At 47.6% G+C, this 25,737-nt stretch overlaps 1 protein-coding gene across 1 annotated transcript in view; it reads right to left on the reverse strand.

Annotated features, from left to right (window-relative positions):
- Positions 1-21,401, reverse strand: part of LOC137344337 (voltage-dependent L-type calcium channel subunit alpha-1S-like) — a 97,792-nt gene extending 76,391 nt beyond the window's left edge. Inside the window, exon 1 of the mRNA XM_068007200.1 lies at positions 21,293-21,401. Within this exon, the coding sequence (XP_067863301.1) occupies positions 21,293-21,325 (33 nt within the window). The 5' untranslated portion in view covers positions 21,326-21,401. The remainder of the gene's footprint in view (positions 1-21,292) is intronic.
- Positions 21,402-25,737: the final 4,336 nt, after the last annotated feature.

Genomic DNA, 25,737 nt, shown 5'->3' on the forward strand with positions numbered 1-25,737 from the left:
AAGAGTGAGAGGAGGCAGGAGAGAGGGGAGAGGAGAGAGGAGGAGAGGGAGGGGGGAAAGGGAAGAGATGGGAGGGAGGAGAGAGAGGAGAGGGGAGGGAGGAGAGAGGGGGAGGGGAGGAGAGGGAGGGGAGGAGGGGAGGAGCGGAGAGGGGAGAAGAGGGGAGGGAGGAGAGAAGAGGGAGGAGAGGGGATGGAGGAGAGGGGATGGAGGAGAGGGGATGGAGGAGAGGGAGGGAGGGGGGAGAGGAGAGAAGGAAGAGGAGGGGGAGGGAGGAGTGGAGAAGAGAGGAGAGGGAGGTGAAGAGAGAGAGGAGAGGAGAAGGAGGAGAGGGCAGAGAGGAGAGGGGAGGGAGAGAGGAGAGGGACGAGTGGAGAGGGACAAGAGGAGAGCGACGAGAGGAGAGGGAGGAGAGGAGAGGGGAGGGAGGAGGGGAGAGGAGAGAGGGTGGAGAGGGGAGAGTGGTGGAGAGGGGGGAGTGGTGGAAAGAGGTGAGGGAGGAGATGAGAGGGACGGGAGAAGAGCAGAGGGAGGAGAGGTGAGGAGAGGCGAGGGAGGATAGGCGAGGAGGGGAGAGGAGAGGTAGGAGGAGAGGTTGAAGAGGAAATGGAGGAGATGGAGGAGAGGAGAGGGAGGAGAGCGGGAAAGATGTGAGGGAGGAGATGAGAGGGAAGGGAGAAGAGGAGAGGGAAGGGAGAAGAGGAGAAGGAGGGGAGGAGAGGAAGAGTGGAGAGGAGAGGGAGAAGAGAGGGAAAGAGGTGAGGGAGGAGATGAGAGGGAAGGGAGCAGAGAAGAGGAAAGGAGAAGGAGGAGAGGAGAGGAGGGAAGGGAGGAGATGAGAGGGAAGGAGGTGAAGGAGAGAAAGGAGGGGAGAGGGAGGTGAGGAGATGGAGTAGAGGAGAGGGTGCAAGAGGAGAGGTTGAAGAGGAAAGGGAGGAGAGGATAGGTGAGGAGAGGAGAGGAGAGGGAAGGGAGGAGAGGAGAGGGAGGAGAGGAGAGAGAGGAGAGGAGGGAAGATAGGAGATGAGAGGAGAGGAGAAGGAGGTGGGGAGAGGAGATGGAGGAGAGGAGATGGAGGAGAGGAGCAGCAGGAGAGGAGAGGGAGGAGAGAGGGGGTAAAGTACAATAAACTATTGGGGAGAGAGGGGGTAAATTACAATAAACTTTTGGGGAGAGTGGGGGTAAATTACAACAAACTATTGGGGAGAGAGGGGGTAAATTACAACAAACTTTAGGGGAGAGAGGGGGTAAATTACAATAAACTATTGGGGAGAGAGGGGGGAAATTACAACAAAATATTGGGGGAGAGAGGGAGTAAATTATAATAAACTATTGGGGAGAGAGTGGGTAAATTACAACAAACTATGGGGGAGAGAGGGGGTAAATTACAATAAACTATGAGGGAGAGAGGGGGTAATTTACAACAAACTATTGGGGGAGAGAGGGGGTAAATTAGAATAAACTATTGGGGAGAGAGGGGGTAAATTACAATAAACTATGGGGGAGGGGGGTAAATTACAATAAACTATTGGGGGAGAGAGGGGGTAAATTATAATAAACCATTGGGGAGAGAGGGTGTAAATTATAATAAACTATTGGGGAGAGAGGGGGTAAATTATAATAAACCATTGGGGAGAGAGGGGGTAAATTATACGAAACCATTGGGGAGAGAGGGGGTAAATTATAATAAACTATTGGGGAGAGAGGGGGTAAATTACAATAAACTTTTGGGGAGAGAGAGGGTAAATTACAATAAACTATGGGGGAGAGAGGGGGTAAATTACAATAAACTATTGGGGAGAGAGGGGGTAAATTATAATAAACTATTGGGGAGAGACGGGGCAAATTATAATAAACTATGGGGGAGAGAGGGGGTAAATTACAATAAACTATTGGGGAGAGAGGGGGTAAATTACAATAAACTATTGGGGAGAGAGGGGGTAAATTACAATAAACTATTGGGGAGAGAGGGGGTAAATTAAAATAAATTATTGGGGAGAGAGGGGGTAAATTACAATAAACTATTGGGGAGAGAGGGGGTAAATTAGAATAAACTATTGTGGAGAGAGGGGGGAAATTACAATAAACTATTGGGGAGAGAGGGGTAAATTACAATAAACTATTGGGGAGAGAGGGGGTAAATTACAATAAACTATTGTGGAGAGAGGGGGCAAATTACAATAAACTATGGGGGAGAGAGGGGGTACATTATAATAAACTATGGGGGAGAGAGGGGGTAAATTATAATAAACTATTGGGGAGTGAGGGGGTAAATTAAAATAAACTATGGGGGAGAGAGGAGTTAAAATACAATAAACTATTGGGGAGAGAGTGGGCAAATTACAATAAACTGTGGGGCAGAGAGGGGGTAAGTTACAATAAACTATGGGGAAGAGAGGGGGTAAATTATAATGAACTATTGGGGAGAGAGGGGGTAAATTAAAATAAACTATGGGGGAGAGAGGAGGTAAATTACAATAAATTATTGTGGAGAGATGGGGAAAATTACAATAAACTATCGGGGGAGAGAGGGAGTAAATTACAATAAACTATGGGGGAGAGAGGGGATAAATTATAATCAACTATTGGGGAGAGAGGGGGTAAATTACAATAAACTATTGTGGAGAGAGGGGGTAAATTACAATAAACTATGGGGGAGAGAGGGGGTAAATTACAATAAACTATTGGGGAGAGAGAGGGTAAATTACAATAAACTATTGGGGAGAGAGGGGGTAAATTAAAATAAACTATGGGGGAGAGAGGAGGTAAAATACAATAAACTATTGGGGAGAGAGTGGGCAAATTACAATAAACTATGGGGGAGAGAGGGGGTAAATTACAATAAACTATTGGGGAGAGAGGGGGTAAATTAGAATAAACTATTGGGGAGAGAGGGGGGAAATTGCAATAAACTATTGCGGGAGAGAGGGGGTAAATTATAATAAACTATTGGGGAGAGAGGGGGTAAATTACAATAAACTATTGGGGAGAGCAGGGGTAAATTATAATAAACTATTGGGGAGAGAGGGGGTAAATTACAATAAACTATTGGGGAGAGAGGGGGTAAATTACAATAAACTATTGGGGAGAGAGGGGATAAATTATAATAAAGTATTGGGGAGAGAGGGGGTGAATTTTAATAAACTATTGGGGAGAGAGGGGGTAAATTATAATAAACTATTGGGGAGAGAGGGGGTAAATTACAATAAACTATTGGGGAGAGAGGGGGTAAATTATAATAAACTATGGGGGAGAGAGCGGGTAAATTACAATAAACCATTGGGGAGAGAGGGGGTAAATTACAATGAACAATTGGGGGTGAGAGGGGGTAAATTACAACAAACTATTGGGGGAGAGAGGGGGTAAATTATAATAAACTATTGGGGAGAGAGGGGGTAAATTATAATAAACTATTGGGGAGAGAGGGGGTAAATTATAATAAACTATGGGGGAGAGAGGGGGTAAATTACAATAAACTATTGGGGAGAGAGGGGGTAAATTATAATAAACTATGGGGGAGAGAGGGGGTAAATTATAATAAACTATTGGGGAGAGAGGGGGTAAATTACAATGAACTATTGGGGAGAGAGGGGGTAAATTATAATAAACTATTGGGGAGAGAGGGGGTCAATTACAATAAACTATTGGGGAGAGAGGGGGTAAATTACAATAAACCATTGGGGAGAGAGGGGGTAAATTATAATAAATTATTGGGGAGTGAGGGGGTAAATTACAATAAACAATTGGGGGTGAGAGGGGGTAAATTACAACAAACTATTGGGGGAGAGAGGGGGTAAATTATAATAAACTATTGGGGAGAGAGGGGGTAAATTATAATAAACTATTGGGGAGAGAGGGGGTAAATTACAATAAACTATTGGGGAGAGAGGGGGTAAATTATAATAAACTATGGGGGAGAGAGGGGGTAAATTATAATAAACTATTGGAGAGAGAGGGGTAAATTACAATAAACTATTGGGGAGAGAGGGGGTAAATTACAATAAACTATTGGGGAGAGAGTGGGTAAATTACAATAAACTATTGGGGGTGAGAGGGGGTAAATTACAATAAACTACTGGGGGAGAGAGCGGGTAAATTATAATAAACTATTGGGGAGAGAGGGGGTAAATTATAATAAACTATTGGGGAGAGAGGGGGTAAATTACAATAAACTATTGGGGAGAGAGGGGGTAAATTATAATAAACTATTAGGGAGAGAGGGGGTAAATTACAATTAACTATTGGAGAGAGAGGGGGTAAATTATAATAAACTATTGGGGAGAGAGGGGGTAAAGTACAATAAACTATTGGGGAGAGAGGGGGTAAATTACAATAAACTATTGTGGAGAGAGGGGGTAAATTACAATAAACAATTGGGGTGAGAGGGGGCAAATTACAATAAACTATGGGGGAGAGAGGGGGTAAATTATAAAACACTATTGGGGAGAGAGGGGGTAAATTGTAATAAACTATTGGGGGTGACAGGGGATAAATTATAAAACACTATTGGGGAGAGAGGGGGTAAATTAGAATAAACTATTGGGGAGAGAGGGGGTAAATTATAATAAACTATTGGGGAGAGAGGGGGTAAATTATAAAACACTGTTGGGGAGAGAGGGGGTAAATTAGAATAAACTATTGGGGAGAGAGGGGGTAAATTATAATAAACTATTGGGGAGAGAGGGGGTAAATTACAATAAACGATTAGGGAGAGTTGGGGTAAATTGCATTAAACTATTGGTGAGAGAGGGGGTAAATTACAATAAACTATTGGGGAGAGAGGGGGTAAATTATAATAAACTATTGGGAGAGAGGGTGTAAATTACAATAAACTATTGGGGAGAGAGGGGGTAAATTACAATAAACTATTGGGGAGAGAGGGGGTAAATTACAATAAACTATTGGGGAGAGAGGGGGCAAATTACAATAAACTATTGGGGAGAGAGGGGGTAAATTACAATAAACTATTGTGGAGAGAGGGGGCAAATTACAATAAACTGTGGGGAATAGAGGGGGTAAATTAAAATAAATTATGGTGGAGAGGGGGGTAAAATACAATAAACTATTGGGGAGAGAGGGGGAAATTATAATAAACTATTGGGGAGAGAGGGGGTAAATTATAATAAACTTTTGGGGAGAGAGGAGGTAAATTATAATAAACTATTGGAGAGAGGGGGTAAATTACAATAAACTATGGGGGAGAGAGAGGGTAAATTATAATAAACTATTGGGGAGAGAGGGGTTAAATTACAATAAACTATTGGGGAGAGAGGGGGTAAATTATAATAAACTATTGGGGAGAGAGAGTTAAATTATAATAAACTCTCGGGGGAGAGAGGGGGTAAATTACAATAAACTATTGGGGGAGAGAGGGGGTAATTTAATATCAACTATTGGGGAGAGAGGGGGTAAATTATAATAAACTATGGGGGAGAGAGGGGGTAAATTATAATAAACTATGGGGGAGAGAGCGGTTAATTTATAATCAACTATTGGGGGAGGGGGTAAATTATAATAAACTATGGGGGAGAGAGGGGGTAAATTACAATAAACTATTGGGGAGAGAGGGGGTAAATTATAATAAACTATGGGGGAGAGAGGGGGTAAATTATAATAAACTATTGGGGAGAGAGGGGGTAAATTACAATAAACTATTGGGGAGAGAGGGGGTAAATTACAATAAACTATTGGGGAGAGAGGGGGTAAATTATAATAAACTATGGGGGAGAGAGCGGGTAAATTATAATAAACTATGGGGGAGAGAGCGGGTAAATTATAATAAACTATGGGGGAGAGAGGGGGTAAATTATAATAAACTATGGGGGAGAGAGCGGGTAAATTACAATAAACCATTGGGGAGAGAGGGGGTAAATTATAATAAATTATTGGGGAGAGAGGGGGTAAATTACAATGAACAATTGGGGGTGAGAGGGGGTAAATTACAACAAACTATTGGGGGAGAGAGGGGGTAAATTATAATAAACTATTGGGAGAGAGGGGGTAAATTATAATAAACTATTGGGGAGAGAGGGGGTAAATTATAATAAACTATGGGGGAGAGAGGGGGTAAATTACAATAAACTATTGGGGAGAGAGGGGGTAAATTATAATAAACTATGGGGGAGAGAGGGGGTAAATTATAATAAACTATTGGGGAGAGAGGGGGTAAATTACAATGAACTATTGGGGAGAGAGGGGGTAAATTATAATAAACTATTGGGGAGAGAGGGGGTCAATTACAATAAACTATTGGGGAGAGAGGGGGTAAATTACAATAAACCATTGGGGAGAGAGGGGGTAAATTATAATAAATTATTGGGGAGAGAGGGGGTAAATTACAATAAACAATTGGGGGTGAGAGGGGGTAAATTACAACAAACTATTGGGGGAGAGAGGGGGTAAATTATAATAAACTATTGGGGAGAGAGGGGGTAAATTATAATAAACTATTGGGGAGAGAGGGGGTAAATTACAATAAACTATTGGGGAGAGAGGGGGTAAATTATAATAAACTATGGGGGAGAGAGGGGGTAAATTATAATAAACTATTGGAGAGAGAGGGGGTAAATTACAATAAACTATTGGGGAGAGAGGGGGTAAATTACAATAAACTATTGGGGAGAGAGTGGGTAAATTACAATAAACTATTGGGGGTGAGAGGGGGTAAATTACAATAAACTACTGGGGGAGAGAGCGGGTAAATTATAATAAACTATTGGGGAGAGAGGGGGTAAATTATAATAAACTATTGGGGAGAGAGGGGGTAAATTACAATAAACTATTGGGGAGAGAGGGGGTAAATTATAATAAACTATTAGGGAGAGAGGGGGTAAATTACAATTAACTATTGGAGAGAGAGGGGGTAAATTATAATAAACTATTGGGGAGAGAGGGGGTAAAGTACAATAAACTATTGGGGAGAGAGGGGGTAAATTACAATAAACTATTGTGGAGAGAGGGGGTAAATTACAATAAACAATTGGGGTGAGAGGGGGCAAATTACAATAAACTATGGGGGAGAGAGGGGGTAAATTATAAAACACTATTGGGGAGAGAGGGGGTAAATTGTAATAAACTATTGGGGGTGACAGGGGATAAATTATAAAACACTATTGGGGAGAGAGGGGGTAAATTAGAATAAACTATTGGGGAGAGAGGGGGTAAATTATAATAAACTAGTGGGGAGAGAGGGGGTAAATTATAAAACACTGTTGGGGAGAGAGGGGGTAAATTAGAATAAACTATTGGGGAGAGAGGGGGTAAATTATAATAAACTATTGGGGAGAGAGGGGGTAAATTACAATAAACGATTAGGGAGAGTTGGGGTAAATTGCATTAAACTATTGGTGAGAGAGGGGGTAAATTACAATAAACTATTGGGGAGAGAGGGGGTAAATTATAATAAACTATTGGGAGAGAGGGTGTAAATTACAATAAACTATTGGGGAGAGAGGGGGTAAATTACAATAAACTATTGGGGAGAGAGGGGGTAAATTACAATAAACCATTGGGGAGAGAGGGGGTAAATTATAATAAACTATTAGGGAGAGAGGGGGTAAATTACAATTAACTATTGGAGAGAGAGGGGGTAAATTATAATAAACTATTGGGGAGAGAGGGGGTAAAGTACAATAAACTATTGGGGAGAGAGGGGGTAAATTACAATAAACTATTGTGGAGAGAGGGGGTAAATTACAATAAACAATTGGGGTGAGAGGGGGCAAATTACAATAAACTATGGGGGAGAGAGGGGGTAAATTATAAAACACTATTGGGGAGAGAGGGGGTAAATTGTAATAAACTATTGGGGGTGACAGGGGATAAATTATAAAACACTATTGGGGAGAGAGGGGGTAAATTAGAATAAACTATTGGGGAGAGAGGGGGTAAATTATAATAAACTAGTGGGGAGAGAGGGGGTAAATTATAAAACACTGTTGGGGAGAGAGGGGGTAAATTAGAATAAACTATTGGGGAGAGAGGGGGTAAATTATAATAAACTATTGGGGAGAGAGGGGGTAAATTACAATAAACGATTAGGGAGAGTTGGGGTAAATTGCATTAAACTATTGGTGAGAGAGGGGGTAAATTACAATAAACTATTGGGGAGAGAGGGGGTAAATTATAATAAACTATTGGGAGAGAGGGTGTAAATTACAATAAACTATTGGGGAGAGAGGGGGTAAATTACAATAAACTATTGGGGAGAGAGGGGGTAAATTACAATAAACCATTGGGGAGAGAGGGGGTAAATTATAATAAATTATTGGGGAGAGAGGGGGTAAATTACAATAAACAATTGGGGGTGAGAGGGGGTAAATTACAACAAACTATTGGGGGCGAGAGGGGGTAAATTATAATAAACTATTGGGGAGAGAGGGGGTAAATTATAATAAACTATTGGGGAGAGAGGGGGTAAATTACAATAAACTATTGGGGAGAGAGGGGGTAAATTATAATAAACTATGGGGGAGAGAGGGGGTAAATTATAATAAACTATTGGAGAGAGAGGGGGTAAATTACAATAAACTATTGGGGAGAGAGGGGGTAAATTACAATAAACTATTGGGGAGAGAGTGGGTAAATTACAATAAACTATTGGGGGTGAGAGGGGGTAAATTACAATAAACTACTGGGGGAGAGAGCGGGTAAATTATAATAAACTATTGGGGAGAGAGGGGGTAAATTATAATAAACTATTGGGGAGAGAGGGGGTAAATTACAATAAACTATTGGGGAGAGAGGGGGTAAATTATAATAAACTATTAGGGAGAGAGGGGGTAAATTACAATTAACTATTGGAGAGAGAGGGGGTAAATTATAATAAACTATTGGGGAGAGAGGGGGTAAAGTACAATAAACTATTGGGGAGAGAGGGGGTAAATTACAATAAACTATTGTGGAGAGAGGGGGTAAATTACAATAAACAATTGGGGTGAGAGGGGGCAAATTACAATAAACTATGGGGGAGAGAGGGGGTAAATTATAAAACACTATTGGGGAGAGAGGGGGTAAATTGTAATAAACTATTGGGGGTGACAGGGGATAAATTATAAAACACTATTGGGGAGAGAGGGGGTAAATTAGAATAAACTATTGGGGAGAGAGGGGGTAAATTATAATCAACTATTGGGGAGAGAGGGGGTAAATTATAAAACACTGTTGGGGAGAGAGGGGGTAAATTAGAATAAACTATTGGGGAGAGAGGGGGTAAATTATAATAAACTATTGGGGAGAGAGGGGGTAAATTACAATAAACGATTAGGGAGAGTTGGGGTAAATTGCATTAAACTATTGGTGAGAGAGGGGGTAAATTACAATAAACTATTGGGGAGAGAGGGGGTAAATTATAATAAACTATTGGGAGAGAGGGTGTAAATTACAATAAACTATTGGGGAGAGAGGGGGTAAATTACAATAAACTATTGGGGAGAGAGGGGGCAAATTACAATAAACTATTGGGGAGAGAGGGGGTAAATTACAATAAACTATTGTGGAGAGAGGGGGCAAATTACAATAAACTGTGGGGAAGAGAGGGGGTAAATTAAAATAAATTATGGTGGAGAGGGGGGTAAAATACAATAAACTATTGGGGAGAGAGGGGGAAATTATAATAAACTATTGGGGAGAGAGGGGGTAAATTATAATAAACTATTGGAGAGAGGGGGTAAATTACAATAAACTATGGGGGAGAGAGAGGGTAAATTATAATAAACTATTGGGGAGAGAGGGGTTAAATTATAATAAACTATTGGGGAGAGAGGGGGTAATTTAATATCAACTATTGGGGAGAGAGGGGGTAAATTATAATAAACTATGGGGGAGAGAGGGGATAATTTATAATCAACTATTGGGGGAGAGAGGGGGTAAATTATAATAAACTATGGGGGAGAGAGCGGTTAATTTATAATCAACTATTGGGGGAGGGGGTAAATTATAATAAACTATGGGGGAGAGAGGGGGTAAATTACAATAAACTATTGGGGAGAGAGGGGGTAAATTATAATAAACTATTGGGGAGAGAGGGGGTAAATTATAATAAACTATTGGGGAGAGAGGGGGTAAATTACAATAAACAATTGGGGAGAGAGGGGGTAAATTATAATAAACTATTGGGGAGAGAGGGGGTAAATTACAATAAACTATTGGGGAGAGAGGGGGTCAATTATAATAAACTATGGGGGAGAGAGAGGGTAAATTACAATAAACTATGGGGGAGAGAGGGTTTAAATTACAATAAACAATTGGGGAGTGAGGGGGTAAATTATAATAAACAATTGGGGAGTGAGGGGGTAAATTACAATAAACTATTGGGGAGAGGAGGTAAATTATAATAAACTATTGGGGAGAGAGGGGGTAAATTATAATAAACTATTGGGGAGAGAGGGGGTAAATCACAATAAACTATTGGGGAGAGAGGGGGTAAATTATAATAAACTATTGGGGAGAGAGAGTTAAATTATAATAAACTATCGGGGGAGAGAGGGGGTAAATTATAATAAACGATGGGGGAGAGAGGGGGTAAATTACAATAAACTATTGGGGGAGAGAGGGGGTAAATTACAATAAACTATTGGGGGTGAGAGGGGGTAAATTACAATAAACTATTGGGGGAGAGAGGGGGTAAATTATAATAAACTATGGGGGAGAGGGGGGATAAATTACAATAAACTATTGGGGAGAGAGGGGGTAAATTACAATAAACTATTGGGGGAGAGAGCGGGTAAATTATAATAAACTATTGGGGAGAGAGGGGGTAAATTACAATAAACTATTGGGGAGAGAGGGGGTAAATTACAATAAACTATTGGGGAGAGAGGCGGTAAATTACAATAAACTATTGGGGAGAAAGGAGGTAAATTACAATAAACGATTGGGGAGAGAGGGGGTAAAATGCAATAAACTATTGGGGAGAGAGGGGGTAAATTATAATAAACTATTGGGGAGAGAGGGGGTAAATTACAATAAACGATTGGGGAGAGAGGGGGTAAAATGCAATAAACTATTGGGGAGAGAGGGGGTAAATTACAATAAACTATTGGGGAGAGAGGGGGTAAATTGCAATAAACTATTGGGGACAGAGGGGGTAAATTACAATAAACTATTGGGGAGAGAGGGGGTAAATTGCAATAAACTATTGGGGACAGAGGGGGTAAATTACAATAAACTGTTGGGGAGAAAGGAGGTAAATTACAATAAACTATTGGGGAGAGAGGGGGTAAATTACAATAAACTATTGGGGAGAGAGGGGGTAAATTACAATAAACTATTGGGGAGAGAGGGGTAAATTATAATAAACTATTGGGGAGGTGGTAAATTATAATTAACTATTGCGGAGTGAGGGGTAAATTACAATAAACTATTGGGGAGAGAGGGGTTAAATTACAATAAACTATTGGGGAGGAGGTAAATTATAATTAACTATTGCGGAGCGAGGGTAAATTACAATAAACTATTGGGGAGAGAGGGGGTAAATTACAATAAACTATTCGGGAGAGAGGGGGTAAATTATAATAAACTATGGGGGAGAGAGGGGGTAAATTATCATAAACTATTGGGGTGAGAGGGGGTAAATTACAATAAACTATTGGGGGAGAGAGGGGGTAATTTAATATCAACTATTGGGGAGAGAGGGGGTAAATTATAATAAACTATGGGGGAGAGAAGTGATAATTTATAATCAACTATTGGGGGAGAGAGGGGGTAAATTATAATAAACTATGGGGGAGAGAGCGGGTAATTTATAATCAACTATTGGGGGAGGGGGTAAATTATAATAAACTATGGGGGAGAGAGGGGTTAAATTACAATAAACTATTGGGGAGAGAGGGGGTAAATTATAATAAACTATGGGGGAGAGAGGGGGTAAATTATAATAAACTATTGGGGAGAGATGGGGTAAATTATAATAAACTATTGGGGAGAGAGGGGGTAAATTACAATAAACTATTGGGGAGAGAGGGGGTAATTTATAATCAACTGTTGGGGAGAGAGGGGGTAAATTATAATAAACTATTGGGGAGAGAGGGGGTAATTTATAATCAACTGTTGGGGAGAGAGGGGGTAAATTATAATAAACTATGGGGGAGGAGAGGGGGTAAATTATAATAAACTACTGGGGAGAGAGGGGGTAAATTATAAACTATGGGGAGAGAGGGGGTAAATTGCAATAAACTATGGGGGAGAGAGGGGGTAATTTATAATCAACCATTGGGGGAGGGGGGGATAAATTATAATAAACTATGGGGGAGAGAGGGGTTAAATTACAATAAACTATTGGGGAGAGAGGGGGTAAATTATAATAAACTATGGGGGAGAGAGGGGGTAAATTATAATAAACTATTGGGGAGAGATGGGGTAAATTATAATAAACTATTGGGGAGAGAGGGGCTAAATTACAATAAACTATTGGGGAGAGAGGGGGTAATTTATAATCAACTGTTGGGAGAGAGGGGGTAAATTATAATAAACTATTGGGGAGAGAGGGGGTAATTTATAATCAACTGTTGGGGAGAGAGGGGGTAAATTATAATAAACTATGGGGGAGAGAGGGGGTAAATTATAATAAACTACTGGGGAGAGAGGGGGTAAATTATAAACTATGGGGAGAGAGGGGGTAAATTGCAATAAACTATTGGGGAGAGAGGGGGTAAATTGCAATAAACTATGGGGGAGAGAGGGGGTAATTTATAATCAACCATTGGGGGAGGGGGGGATAAATTATAATAAACTATGGGGGAGAGAGCGGGTAAATTATAAACTATGGGGAGAGAGGGGGTAAATTGCAATAAACTATTGGGGAGAGAGGGGGTAAATTCCAATAAACTATTGGGGAGAGAGGGGGTAAATTCCAATAAACTATTGGGGAGAGAGGGGGTAAATTCCAATAAGCTATTGGGGAGAGAGGGGGTAAATTACAATAAACTATTGGGGAGAGAGGGGGCAAATTACAATAAACTATTGGGGAGAGAGGGGGTAAATTACAATAAACTATTGGGGAGAGAGGGGGTAAATTAGAATAAACTATTGGGGAGAGAGGGGGTAAATTACAATAAACTATTGGGGAGAGAGGGGGTAAATTACAATAAACTATTGGGGAGAGAGGGGGTAAATTACAATAAACTATTGGGGGAGAGAGGGGGTAAATTATAAACTATTGGGGGAGAGGGGGTAAATTACAATAAACTATTGGGGAGAGAGGGGGTAAATTCCAATAAGCTATTGGGGAGGGGTGGATGGGAGGCGTTTACGGTAGGAGGGGAGGGGAGGACATCAGAGAAGGGGAGGGTTGGAGGACTGATGGGGAGGAGAGGCCGGGAGAGGATGACTCGGTGGGGGTGGAGGGGCTCGGCCACGTCCGGGCGCAGGTTGAGGGGGGTGCTGGGGATTAGCCTGGTGTTGGGGGTGGCCAGAGCTGGGTGAGGTGGGCATTATGTTGCAAGCCCGAGTGCAGCATACGAAACGCTGGGACTGTGAGTGTGTAACAGTGATAAACGGCTCAGTACTCACCCAACAATAGGTCCTCTCTGAGCAGGCATGAAACAACAGAGAAACCCCAATGAACGACAGCACCATTGACATTCGGGCCCCTCACCCCTCGCCGGAGGCCCCATCACTGCCCCTCCACACATCTCACCAGCAACAGCTCTCTGTCACTTTACTGCCATGTTTCACTCACTCCAGCTGAGCGGGGACAGGCAGTTGGTCAGAGGATGGTTTCACCAATCCTAACTGGATTAGAGCTTCAGACTTTAAAAAAGGAATGACAGCGCCCTGCACCTTTAAGAGGGGAAACAGCACACTGCACCTTTAAGAGGGGAAACAGCACACTGCACCTTTTAGAGGGGAAACAGCACACTGCACCTTTAAGAGGGGAAACAGCACACTGCACCTTTAAGAGGGGAAACAGAACCCTGCCCCTTTAATGGTGCTGAAGCAGCGCCACCATCAAAGGTCAAAGGTCAGAAAATCACCTCAACCACATCCAGAGAGAGAGGGGAGTGAGGGGTCTCTCCAGTGACCACTCACAGAAAGGGAATGGGAACCAATATCCAGTGCTCTGCTTCTGATGTCAGGAATCTTACACCAGGTTATAGTCCAACAGTTTTATTTGAAAATCACAAGCTTTCGGAGCTGACCTCCTTCGTCAGGTGAGTGAAGGAGAAAGCCTCCGAAAGTTTGTGATTTTCAAATAAAACTGTTGGACTATAACCTGGTGTTGTAAGATTCCTGACATTTGTCCACCCCAGTCCATCACCGGCATCTCCATATCACTGCTTCTGATTGGTAGGGGTGTGATCATGAGACAGCGTGAAGGCTCCCACTGCTCTGTGTCCACAGTCTGACTCCCCCTGTAACCAGTACCGTCTCTCACTGATCTCTGTTCACAGTCTCATTCCCCCTGTAACCAGCACAGACTTACACTGATCTGTGTCCACAGTCTGACTCCCCCTGTTACCAGCACAGACTTACACTGCTCTGTGTCCACAGTCTGACTCCCCCTGTTACCAGCACAGACTTACACTGATCTGTGTCCACAGTCTGACTCCCCCTGTAACCAGCACAGACTTACACTGCTCTGTGTCCACAGTCTGACTCCCCCTGTAACCAGCACAGACTTACACTGCTCTGTGTCCACAGTCTGACACCCCCTGTAACCAGCACAGACTTACACTGATCTGTGTTCACAGTCTGACTCCCCCTGTAACCAGCACAGACTTACACTGATCTGTGTTCACAGTCTGACTCCCCCTGTAACCAGCACAGACTTACACTGCTCTGTGTCCACAGTCTGACTCCCCCTGTAACCAGCACAGACTTACACTGATCTGTGTCCACAGTCTGACTCCCCCTGTAACCAGCACAGACTTACACTGATCTGTGTCCACAGTCTGACTCCCCCTGTTACCAGCACAGACTTACACTGATCTGTGTCCACAGTCTGACTCCCCCTGTAACCAGCACAGACTTACACTGATCTGTGTCCACAGTCTGACTCCCCCTGTAACCAGCACAGTCTCACGCTGCTCTGTGTTCACAGTCTGACACCCCCTGTAACCAGCACAGACTTACACTGCTCTGTGTCCACAGTCTGACTCCCCCTGTAACCAGCACAGTCTCAGACTGCTCTGTGTTCACAGTCTGACTCCCCCTGTAACCAGCACAGACTTACACTGCTCTGTGTCCACAGTCTGACTCCCCATCTAACCAGTACCGTCTCAGACTGCTCTGTGTTCACAGTCTGATTCCCCCTGTAACCCGCAACATCTTAGACTGCTCTGTGTTCACAGTCTGATTTCTCCTGCAACCAGCACAGTCTTACACTGCTCTGTGTCCACAGTCTGTCTCCACCTGTAACCAGTACAGTCTCACATTGCGCTGTGTTCACAGTCTGATTCCCCCTGTAACCCGCACAGTCTTACACTGTTGTGTTCACAGTCTGACTCCCCCTGTAACCAGCACCATCTCCCAATGCTCTGCGTTCACAGTCTGACTCCCCCTGTAACCAGCACCATCTCCCAATGCTCTGTGTTCACAGTCGAACTCCCCCTGTAACCAGCACCATCTCTTACTGCTCTGTGTTCACAGTCTGATTCCCCCTGTAACTAGAAATGTCTCACACTGCTCTGTGCTCACAGTCTGACTCCCCCTGTAACCAGCACCATCTCCCAATGCTCTGTGCTCACAGTCGAACTCCCCCTGTAACCAGCACCATCTCTTACTGCTCTGTGCTCACAGTCGAACTCCCCCTGTAACCAGCACCATCTCTTACTGCTCTGTGTTCACAGTCTGATTCCCCCTGTAACGAGAAATGTCTCACACTGCTCTGTGCTCACAGTCGAACTCCCCCTGTAACCAGCACCATCTCAGACTGCTCTGTGTTCACAGTCTGACCCCCAGTAACCAACACTATCTCGCACAGCTCTGCGTTCACAGTCTGACTCCCCTGTAACCAGCACCATCTCTCACTGCTCTGTGTCCACAGTCAGACTCCCCTGTCACCAGCACAGTCTCACATTGCTCTGCATCCACAATGTGATTCCCCCTGTAACCAGCACCATCTCTCACTGCCCTGTGTCCACAGTCTGACTCCCCCTGTAAACATCACCATCTCAGTCTGCTCTGTGTCGACAGTCTGACTCCCCCTGTAACCCGCACAGTTTTACACTGCTCTGTGCCTACAGTCTGATTCCCCCTGTAACCAGCACCATCTGAGACTGCTTTGTGTTCACAGTCTGACTGCCCCTGTAACTAGCACTGTCTTGCACTGCTCTGTGCTCACAGTCTGACACCCCCTGCAACCAGCACCGTCTCTCACTTTTTTTTATTTTATTCGTTCACGGGATGTGGGCGTCGCTGGCGAGGCCGGCATTTATTGCCCATCCCTAATTGCCCTTGAGAAGGTGGTGGTGAGCCGCCTTCTTGAACCGCTGCAGTCCGTGTGGTGACGGTTCTCCCACTGTGCTGTTAGGAAGGGAGTTCCAGGATTTTGACCCAGCGACAATGAAGGAACGGCGATATATTTCCAAGTCGGGATGGTGTGTGACTTGGAGGGGAACGTGCAGGTGGTGTTGTTCCCATGTGCCTGCTGCTCTTGTCCTTCTAGGTGGTAGAGGTCGCGGGTTTGGGAGGTGCTGTCGAAGAAGCCTTGGCGAGTTGCTGCAGTGCATCCTGTGGATGGTACACACTGCAGCCACTGTGCGCCGGTGGTGAAGGGAGTGAATGTTTAGGGTGGTGGATGGGGTGCCAATCAAGCGGGCTGCTTTATCTTGGATGGTGTCGAGCTTCTTGAGTGTTGTTGGAGCTGCACTCATCCAGGCAAGTGGAGAGTATTCCATCACACTCCTGACTTGTGCCTTGTAGATGGTGGAAAGGCTTTGGGGAGTCAGGAGGTGAGTCACTCGCCGCAGAATACCCAGCCTCTGACCTGCTCTCGTAGCCACAGTATTTATATGGCTGGTCCAGTTCAGTTTCTGGTCAATGGTGACCCCCAGGATGTTGATGGTGGGGGATTCGGCGATGGTAATGCCGTTGAATGTCAAGGGGAGGTGGTTAGACTTTCTCTTGTTGGAGATGGTCATTGCCTGGCACTTATCTGGCGCGAATGTTACTTGCCACTTATGAGCCCAAGCCTGGATGTTGTCCAGGTCTTGCTGCATGCAGGCTCGGACTGCTTCATTATCTGAGGGGTTGCGAATGGAACTGAACACTGTGCAGTCATCAGCGAACATCCCCATTTCTGACCTTATGATGGAGGGAAGGTCATTGATGAAGCAGCTGAAGATGGTTGGGCCTAGGACACTGCCCTGAGGAACTCCTGCAGCAATGCACTGGGGCTGAGATGATTGGCCTCCAACAACCACTACCATCTTCCTTTGTGCTAGTTATGACTCCAGCCACTGGAGAGTTTTCCCCCTGATTCCCATGGACTTCAATTTTACTAGGGCTCCTTGGTGCCACACTCGGTCAAATGCTGCCTTGATGTCAAGGGCAGTCACTCTCACCTCACCTCTGGAATTCAGCTCTTTTGTCCATGTTTGGACCAAGGCTGTAATGAGGTCTGGAGCCGAGTGGTCCTGGCGGAACCCAAACTGAGCATCGGTGAGCAGGTTATTGGTGAGTAAGTGCCGCTTGATAGCACTGTCGACGACACCTTCCATCACTTTGCTGATGATTGAGAGTAGACTGATGGGGCGGTAATTGGCCGGATTGGATTTGTCCTGCTTTTTGTGGACAGGACATACCTGGGCAATTTTCCACATTGTCGGGTAGATGCCAGTGTTGTAGCTGTACTGGAACAGCTTGGCTAGAGGCGCAGCTAGTTCTGGAGCACAAGTCTTCAGCACTACAGCTGGGATGTTGTCGGGGCCCATAGCCTTTGCTGTATCCAGCGCACTCAGCCGTTTCTTGATATCACGTGGAGTGAATCGAATTGGCCGAAGACTGGCTTCCGTGATGGTGGGGATATCGGGAGGAGGCTGAGATGGATCATCCACTCGGCACTTCTGGCTGAAGATGGTTGCAAACGATTCAGCCTTGTCTTTTGCACTCACGTGCTGGACTCCGCCATCATTGAGAATGGGGATGTTTGCAGAGCCTCCTCCTCCCGTTAGTTGTTTAATTGTCCACCACCATTCACGACTGGATGTGGCAGGACTGCAGAGCTTTGATCTGATCCGTTGGTTGTGGAATCGCTTAGCTCTGTCTATAGCATGTTGCTTCCGCTGTTCAGCATGCATGTAGTCCTGAGTTGTAGCTTCACCAGGTTGGTACCTCATTTTTAGGTATGCCTGGTGCTGCTCCTGGCATGCTCTTCTGCACTCCTCATTGAACCAGGGTTGATCCCCTGGCTTGTTGGTAATGGTAGAGTGAGGAATATGCCGGGCCATGAGGTTACAGATTGTGGTGGAATACAATTCTGCTGCTGCTGATGGCCCACAGCGCCTCATGGATGTCCAATTTTGAGCTGCTAGATCTGTTCTGAATCTATCCCATTTAGCACGATGGTAGTGCCACACAACACGTTGGATGGTGTCCTCAGTGCGAAGACGGGACTTCATCTCCACGAGGACTGTGCGGTGGTCACTCCTACCAATACTGTCATGGACAGATGCATTTGCGACAGGGAGATTGGTGAGGACAAGGTCAAGTAAGTTTTTCCCTCGTGTTGGTTCGCTCACCACCTGCCGCAGGCCCAGTCCAGGCCCAGTCTCGCAGCTATGTCCTTCAGGACTCGGCCAGCTCGGTCAGTAGTGGTGCTACCGAGCCACTCTTGGTGATGGACATTGAAGTCCCCCACCCAGAGTACATTTTGTGCCCTTGCTACCCTCAGTGCTTCCTCCAAGTGGTGTTCAACATGGAGGAGGACTGATTCATCAGCTGAGGGAGGACGGTAGGTGGTAATCAGCAGGAGGTTTCCTTGCCCATGTTTGACCTGATGCCATGAGATTTCATGAGGTCCAGAGTCAATGTTGAGGACTCCCAGGGCCACTCCCTCCTGACTGTATATCACTGTACCACCACCTCTGGTGGGTCTGTCCTGCCGGTGGGACAGGACATACCCAGGGATGGTGATGGAAGAGTCTGGGACGTTGGCTGAAAGATATGATTCTGTAAGTATGGCTATGTCAGGCTGTTGCTTGACATAGCCATTCTTTCAGAATCATATCTCACTGCTCTGTGTCCACAGTCTGGCTCCCCCTGTAACTAGCACGTTACTGGGGAAGTCAGACTGTGAACACAGAGCAGTTTAAGACTGTGTGAGATGATGTTGGTTACTGGGGGAATCAGACTGTGAGCACAGAGCAGAGTAAGACAGTGCTGGTTACAGGGGGAGTCTTACACTGCTCTGTGTACACAGTCTGACTCCCACTGTAACCAGCACCGTCTCAGACTGCTCTGTGTTCACAGTCTGATTCCACCTGTAACCAGCAGCATCTCAGACTGCTCTGCATTCACAGTCTGATTCCCCCAGTAACTAGCACTGTCTTACACTGCTCTGTGCTCACAGTCGAACTCCCCCTGTAACCTGCACCATCTCTCACTGACCTGTGTTCACAGTCTGAATCCCCCAGTAACCAGCAGCATCTCAGACTGCTTTGTGTTCACAGTCTGACTCCCCCTGTAACCAGCACCGTCTCTCAATGCTCTGCGTTCACAGTCTGACTCCACCTGTAACCAGCACAGTCTCACACTGCTCTCTATCCACAGTCTGACTGCCCCTGTAACCAGTACCCTCTCAGACTGCTCTGTCTTCAGTCTGACTCCCCCTGTAACCAGCACCATCTCACACTGACCTGTGTTCACAGTCTGATTCCCCCTGTAACTAGAAATGTCTCACACTGCTCTGTGCTCACAGTCTGACTCCCCCTGTAACCAGCACCATCTCCCAATGCTCTGTGTTCACAGTCGAACTCCCCCTGTAACCAGCACCATCTCAGACTGCTCTGTGTTCACAGTCTGACCCCCAGTAACCAACACTATCTCGCACAGCTCTGTGTCCACAGTCTGACTCCCCCGGTAACCAGCACAGTCTCACATTGCTCTGTGTCCACAGTCAGACTCCCCTGTCACCAGCACAGTCTCACATTGCTCTGCATCCACAATGTGATTCCCCCTGTAATCAGCACTGTCTCTCACTGCTCTGTGTCGACAGTCTGACTCCCCCTGTAACCCGCAGTTTTACACTGCTCTGTGTCGACAGTCTGACTCCCCCTGTAACCCGCACAGTTTTACACTGCTCTGTTTCCACAATCTGACTCCCTTTGTAGCCAGCATCGTCTCACACTGCTCTGTGTTCAGTCTGACTCACCCTGTAACCAGCACTGTCTCTTACTGCTCTCTGCCCACAGTCTGACTCCCCCTGTAACCAGCACTGTCTTACTCTGCTCTGTGCTCACAGTCTGATTCCCCCAGTAACCAACATCATCTCACACAGTCTTACACTGCTCTGTGTTCACAGTCTGACTCCCCCTGTAACCAGGAGCATTTCAGACTGTTCTGTGTTCACAGTCTGATTCTCCCTGTAACCAGCAGTCTTAAACTGCTCTGTGTTCACAGTCTGACTTCCCCAGTAACGTGCATAGTATTACACTGCTCTGTGTTCACAGTCTGACTTCCACTGTAACAAGAACAGTCTCTCGCTGCTCTGTGTCCACAGTCTGACTCCCCCGGTAACCAGCACAGTCTCTCACGGCTCTGTGTTCACAGTCTGACTCCCCCTGTAACCAGCACTGTCTTACTCTGCTCTGTGTTCACAGTCTGACTCCCGCTGTAACCATCACCATCTCTCACTGCTCTGTGTCCACAGTCTGACTCCCCCTGTAAGCAGCACCATCTCACATTGCTCTGTCTTCACAGTCTGATTCTCCCTGTAACCAGGACAGTCCTAAACCGCTCTGTGTTCACAGTCAGACTCCCCCTGTAACCTGCACAGTCTTACACTGCTCTGAGTCCACAGTCTGACGCCCCCTATAACCAGCACAGTCTTACACTGCTCTGAGCCGACAGTCTGATTCCCCCTGTAACCAGCACAGTCTCACACTGCTGTGTCCACAGTCTGACTCCTCTGTAATCAGCACCAACTCACACTGCTCTGTGTCGACAGTCTGACTCCCCTTGTAACCAGCACAGTCTCTCACTGCTCTGTGTTCACAGACTGACTCCCCCTGTAACCAGCACAGTCTCTCACTGCTCTGTGTTCACAGTCTGACTCACCCTGTAACCAGCACCATCTCTCACACTGCTCTGTATTCACAGTCTAAATACTTACTTCAGTGTGTCTCATACTTACTTTGGCTTTGAAAGCGCAGAGTTTGAAGACCATCTCCACTGCAAAGAGTCCAGTGAAGACGACATTCAGCAGGTCCGACAGCTGACTGAGCTCCTCCGACTGCTCGTAGTGCTGTGGAGAGACAAGTCCGCAACAGGTGACCGAGGGAACACAGCACCCCCACTGACTGACCCTGACCAGCAATATGACCCTGACCCTGTCCTTTTTCAAGGTTCTGATGGAGGCTGCTCTCCCCTCCCCATCCTACCCCTCAGTCCTCTCTCCCCTCCCCATCCTACCCCTCAGTCCTCTCTCCCCTCCCCATCCTACCCCTCAGTCCTCTCTCCCCTCCCCATCCTACCCCTCAGTCCTCTCTCCCCTCCCCATCCTACCCCTCAGTCCTCTCTCCCCTCCCCATCCTACCCCTCAGTCCTCTCTCCCCTCCCCATCCTACCCCTCAGTCCTCTCTCCCCTCCCCACCCTACCCCTCGGTCCTCCCTCCCACTCTCCCCTCCCCACCCTACCCCTCGGTCCTCTCTCCCTCTCTCCCCTCCCCATCCTACCCCTCGGTCCTCCCTCCCACTCTCCCCTCCCCACCCTACCCCTCAGTCCTCTCTCCCTCTCTCCCCTCCCCACCCTACCCCTCAGTCCTCTCTCCCCTCCCCATCCTACCCCTCGGTCCTCTCTCCCCTCCCCACCCGACCCCTCGGTCCTCCCTCCCACTCTCCCCTCCCCACCCTACCCCTCGGTCCTCTCTCCCTCTCTCCCCTCCCCACCCTACCCCTTGGTCCTCTCTCCCCTCCCCACCCTATCCCTCAGTCCTCTCTCCCCTCCCCACCCTATCCCTCAGTCCTCTCTCCCCTCCCCACCCTATCCCACAGTCCTCTCTCCCTCTCTCCCCTCCCCCTATCCCTCAGTCCTCTCTCCCCTCCCCACCCTATCACTCAGTCCTCTCTCCCTCTCTCCCCACCCTATCACTCAGTCCTCTCTCCCTCTCTCCCCACCCTATCACTCAGTCCTCTCTCCCTCTCTCCCCTCCCCCTATCCCTCAGTCCTCTCTCCCCTCCCCACCCTATCACTCAGTCCTCTCTCCCTCTCTCCCCTCCCCCTATCCCTCAGTCCTCTCTCCCACTCTCCCCTCCCTCTCTCCCCACCCTATCCCTCAGTCCTCTCTCCCCTCCCCACCCTATCCCTCAGTCCTCTCTCCCTCTCTCCCGACTGCTCACTCTTCCTACTCTTCTCCAGTGTCAGTGCTCCAACTCTCGCTTCTGAGTCAGAAGGTTCTAGACCCACTCCAGACACTTCAGCACAAAATCTTGACCCTCACTGCAGTAAAGGGGGAGTGTTGTACTGTCGGAGGGTCAGTACTGAGGGAGTGCTGTACTGTCGGAGGGTCAGTACTGAGGGAGCGCCGCACTGTCGGAGGGTCAGTACTGAGGGAGTGCTGCACTCTCGGAGGGTCAGTACTGAGGGAGTTCAGCGCTGTCGGAGGGTCAGTACTGAGGGAGTTCAGCACTGTCGGAGGGTCAGTACTGAGGGAGTTCAGCACTGTCGGAGGGTCAGTACCGAGGGAGTTCAGCACTGTCGGAGGGTCAGTACCGAGGGAGTGCTGTGCTGTTGGAGGGTCAGTACTGAGGGAGTTCAGCGCTGTCGGAGGGTCAGTACTGAGGGAGTTCAGCACTGTCGGAGGGTCAGTACTGAGGGAGTTCAGCACTGTCGGAGGGTCAGTACCGAGGGAGCGCCGCACTGTCGGAGGGTCAGTACTGAGGGAGCGCCGCACTGTCGGAGGGTCAGTACTGAGGGAGTGCTGTACTGTCGGAGGGTCAGTACTGGGGGAGCGCCGCACTGTCGGAGGGTCAGTACTGAGGGAGTGCTGTACTGTCGGAGGGTCAGTGCTGAGGGAGTGCTGTACTGTTGGAGGGTCAGTACTGAGGGAGTGCTGTACTGTCGGAGGGTCAGTACTGAGGGAGTGCTGTACTGTTGGAGGGTCAGTACTGAGGGAGTGCTGTACTGTTGGAGGGTCAGTACTGAGGGAGTGCTGTACTGTCGGAGGGTCAGTACTGAGGGAGTGCTGTACTGTTGGAGGGTCAGTACTGAGGGAGCGCCGTACTGTCGGAGGGTCAGTACTGAGGGAGCGCCGCACTGTCGGAGGGTCAGTACTGAGGGAGTGCTGTACTGTTGGAGGGTCAGTACTGAGGGAGTGCTGTACTGTTGGAGGGTCAGTACTGAGGGCGTGCTGTACTGTCGGAGGGTCAGTACTGAGGGAGTGCTGCACTGTTGGAGGGTCAGTACTGAGGGAGTGCTGCACTGTCGGAGGGTCAGTACTGAGGGAGTGCTGCACTGTTGGAGGGTCAGTACTGAGGGAGCGCCGCACTGTCGGAGGGTCAGTACTGAGGGAGCGCCGCACTGTTGGAGGGTCAGTACTGAGGGCGTGCTGTACTGTCGGAGGGTCAGTACTGAGGGAGTGCTGCACTGTTGGAGGGTCAGTACTGAGGGAGTGCTGCACTGTCGGAGGGTCAGTACTGAGGGAGTGCTGCACTGTTGGAGGGTCAGTACTGAGGGAGTGCTGTACTGTTGGAGGGTCAGTACTGAGGGAGTGCTGTACTGTTGGAGGGTCAGTACTGAGGGAGTGCTGTACTGTCGGAGGGTCAGTACTGAGGGAGTGCTGTACTGTTGGAGGGTCAGTACTGAGGGAGCGCCGCACTGTCGGAGGGTCAGTACTGAGGGAGCGCTGTCCTGTCGGAGGGTCAGTACTGAGGGAGCGCTGTCCTGTCGGAGGGCCAGTACTGAGGGAGCGCTGTACTGTCGGAGGGTCAGTACTGAGGGAGCGCTGTACTGTCGGAGGGTCAGTACTGAGGGAGCGCTGTACTGTCGGAGGGTCAGTACTGAGGGAGCGCTGTACTGTCGGAGGGTCAGTACTGAGGGAGCGCTGTCCTGTCGGAGGGTCAGTACTGAGGGAGTGCTGTACAGTCGGAGGGTCAGTACTGAGGGAGCGCCGCACTGTCGGAGGGTCAGTACTGAGGGAGCGCTGTACTGTCGGAGGGTCAGTACTGAGGGAGCGCTGTACTGTCGGAGGGTCAGTACTGAGGGAGCGCTGCACTGTCGGAGGGTCAGTACTGAGGGAGTGCTGTACAGTCGGAGGGTCAGTACTGAGGGAGCGCCGCACTGTCGGAGGGTCAGTACTGAGGGAGTGCTGTACTGTCGGAGGGTCAGTACTGAGGGAGTGCTGTACAGTCGGAGGGTCAGTACTGAGGGAGTGCTGTACAGTCGGAGGGTCAGTACTGAGGGAGCGCCGCACTGTCGGAGGGTCAGTACTGAGGGAGTGCTGTACTGTCGGAGGGTCAGTACTGAGGGAGCGCCGCACTGTCGGAGGGTCAGTACTGAGGGAGTGCTGTACTGTCGGAGGGTCAGTACTGAGGTAGTGCTGCACTGTCGGAGGGTCAGTACTGAGGGAGTGCTGTACTGTTGGAGGGTCAGTACTGAGGGAGTGCTGTACTGTTGGAGGGTCAGTGCTGAGGGAGTGCTGTACTGTTGGAGGGTCAGTGCTGAGGGAGTGCTGTACTGTCGGAGGGTCAGTACTGAGGGAGTGCTGCACTGTCGGAGGGTCAGTACTGAGGGAGTGCTGTACTGTTGGAGGGTCAGTACTGAGGGAGTGCTGTGCTGTTGGAGGGTCAGGACTGAGGGAGTGCTGTACTGTCGGAGGGTCAGTACTGAGGTAGTGCTGCACTGTCGGAGGGTCAGTGCTGAGGGAGTGCTGTACTGTCGGAGGGTCAGTGCTGAGGGAGTGCTGTACTGTTGGAGGGTCAGTACTGAGGGAGTGCTGTACTGTCGGAGGGTCAGTACTGAGGTAGTGCTGCACTGTCGGAGGGTCAGTACTGAGGGAGTGCTGTACTGTTGGAGGGTCAGTACTGAGGAGTGCTGTGCTGTTGGAGGGTCAGGACTGAGGGAGCGCTGTGCTGTTGGAGGGTCAGTACTGAGGGAGTGCTGTACTGTTGGAGGGTCAGGACTGAGGGAGCGCTGTGCTGTTGGAGGGTCAGTACTGAGGGAGCGCTGTGCTGTTGGAGGGTCAGTACTGAGGGAGCGCTGTGCTGTTGGAGGGTCAGTACTGAGGGAGCGCTGTGCTGTTGGAGGGTCAGTACTGAGGAGCGCTGTGCTGTCAGAGGGGCCGTCTTTCGGATGAGACTTTGAACCTTTCAGGGAGATGTGAAAGATCTGATGACACTTTTGAAGAAGACCAGAGGAGTTCTCCCCGGTGTCCTGGCCAATATTTATCCTGCAACCAACATCACTAAATAACAAATGATCCAGTCAATCTCACGTTGCTGTTATTGGGATCTTGCTGTGCACAAATTGGCTCCCGCTTTTCCTATATTACAAGAATGACAACACTTCAAAGTATTTCATTGGCTGTAAGTGTGTTGGGACATCCAGAGGTCAATAAAGTAGCCATATTCTATCTGAATATG

The sequence above is a fragment of the Heptranchias perlo genome, chromosome 27 (assembly GCF_035084215.1).
Source record: "Heptranchias perlo isolate sHepPer1 chromosome 27, sHepPer1.hap1, whole genome shotgun sequence".
NCBI lineage: Eukaryota > Metazoa > Chordata > Chondrichthyes > Hexanchiformes > Hexanchidae > Heptranchias > Heptranchias perlo.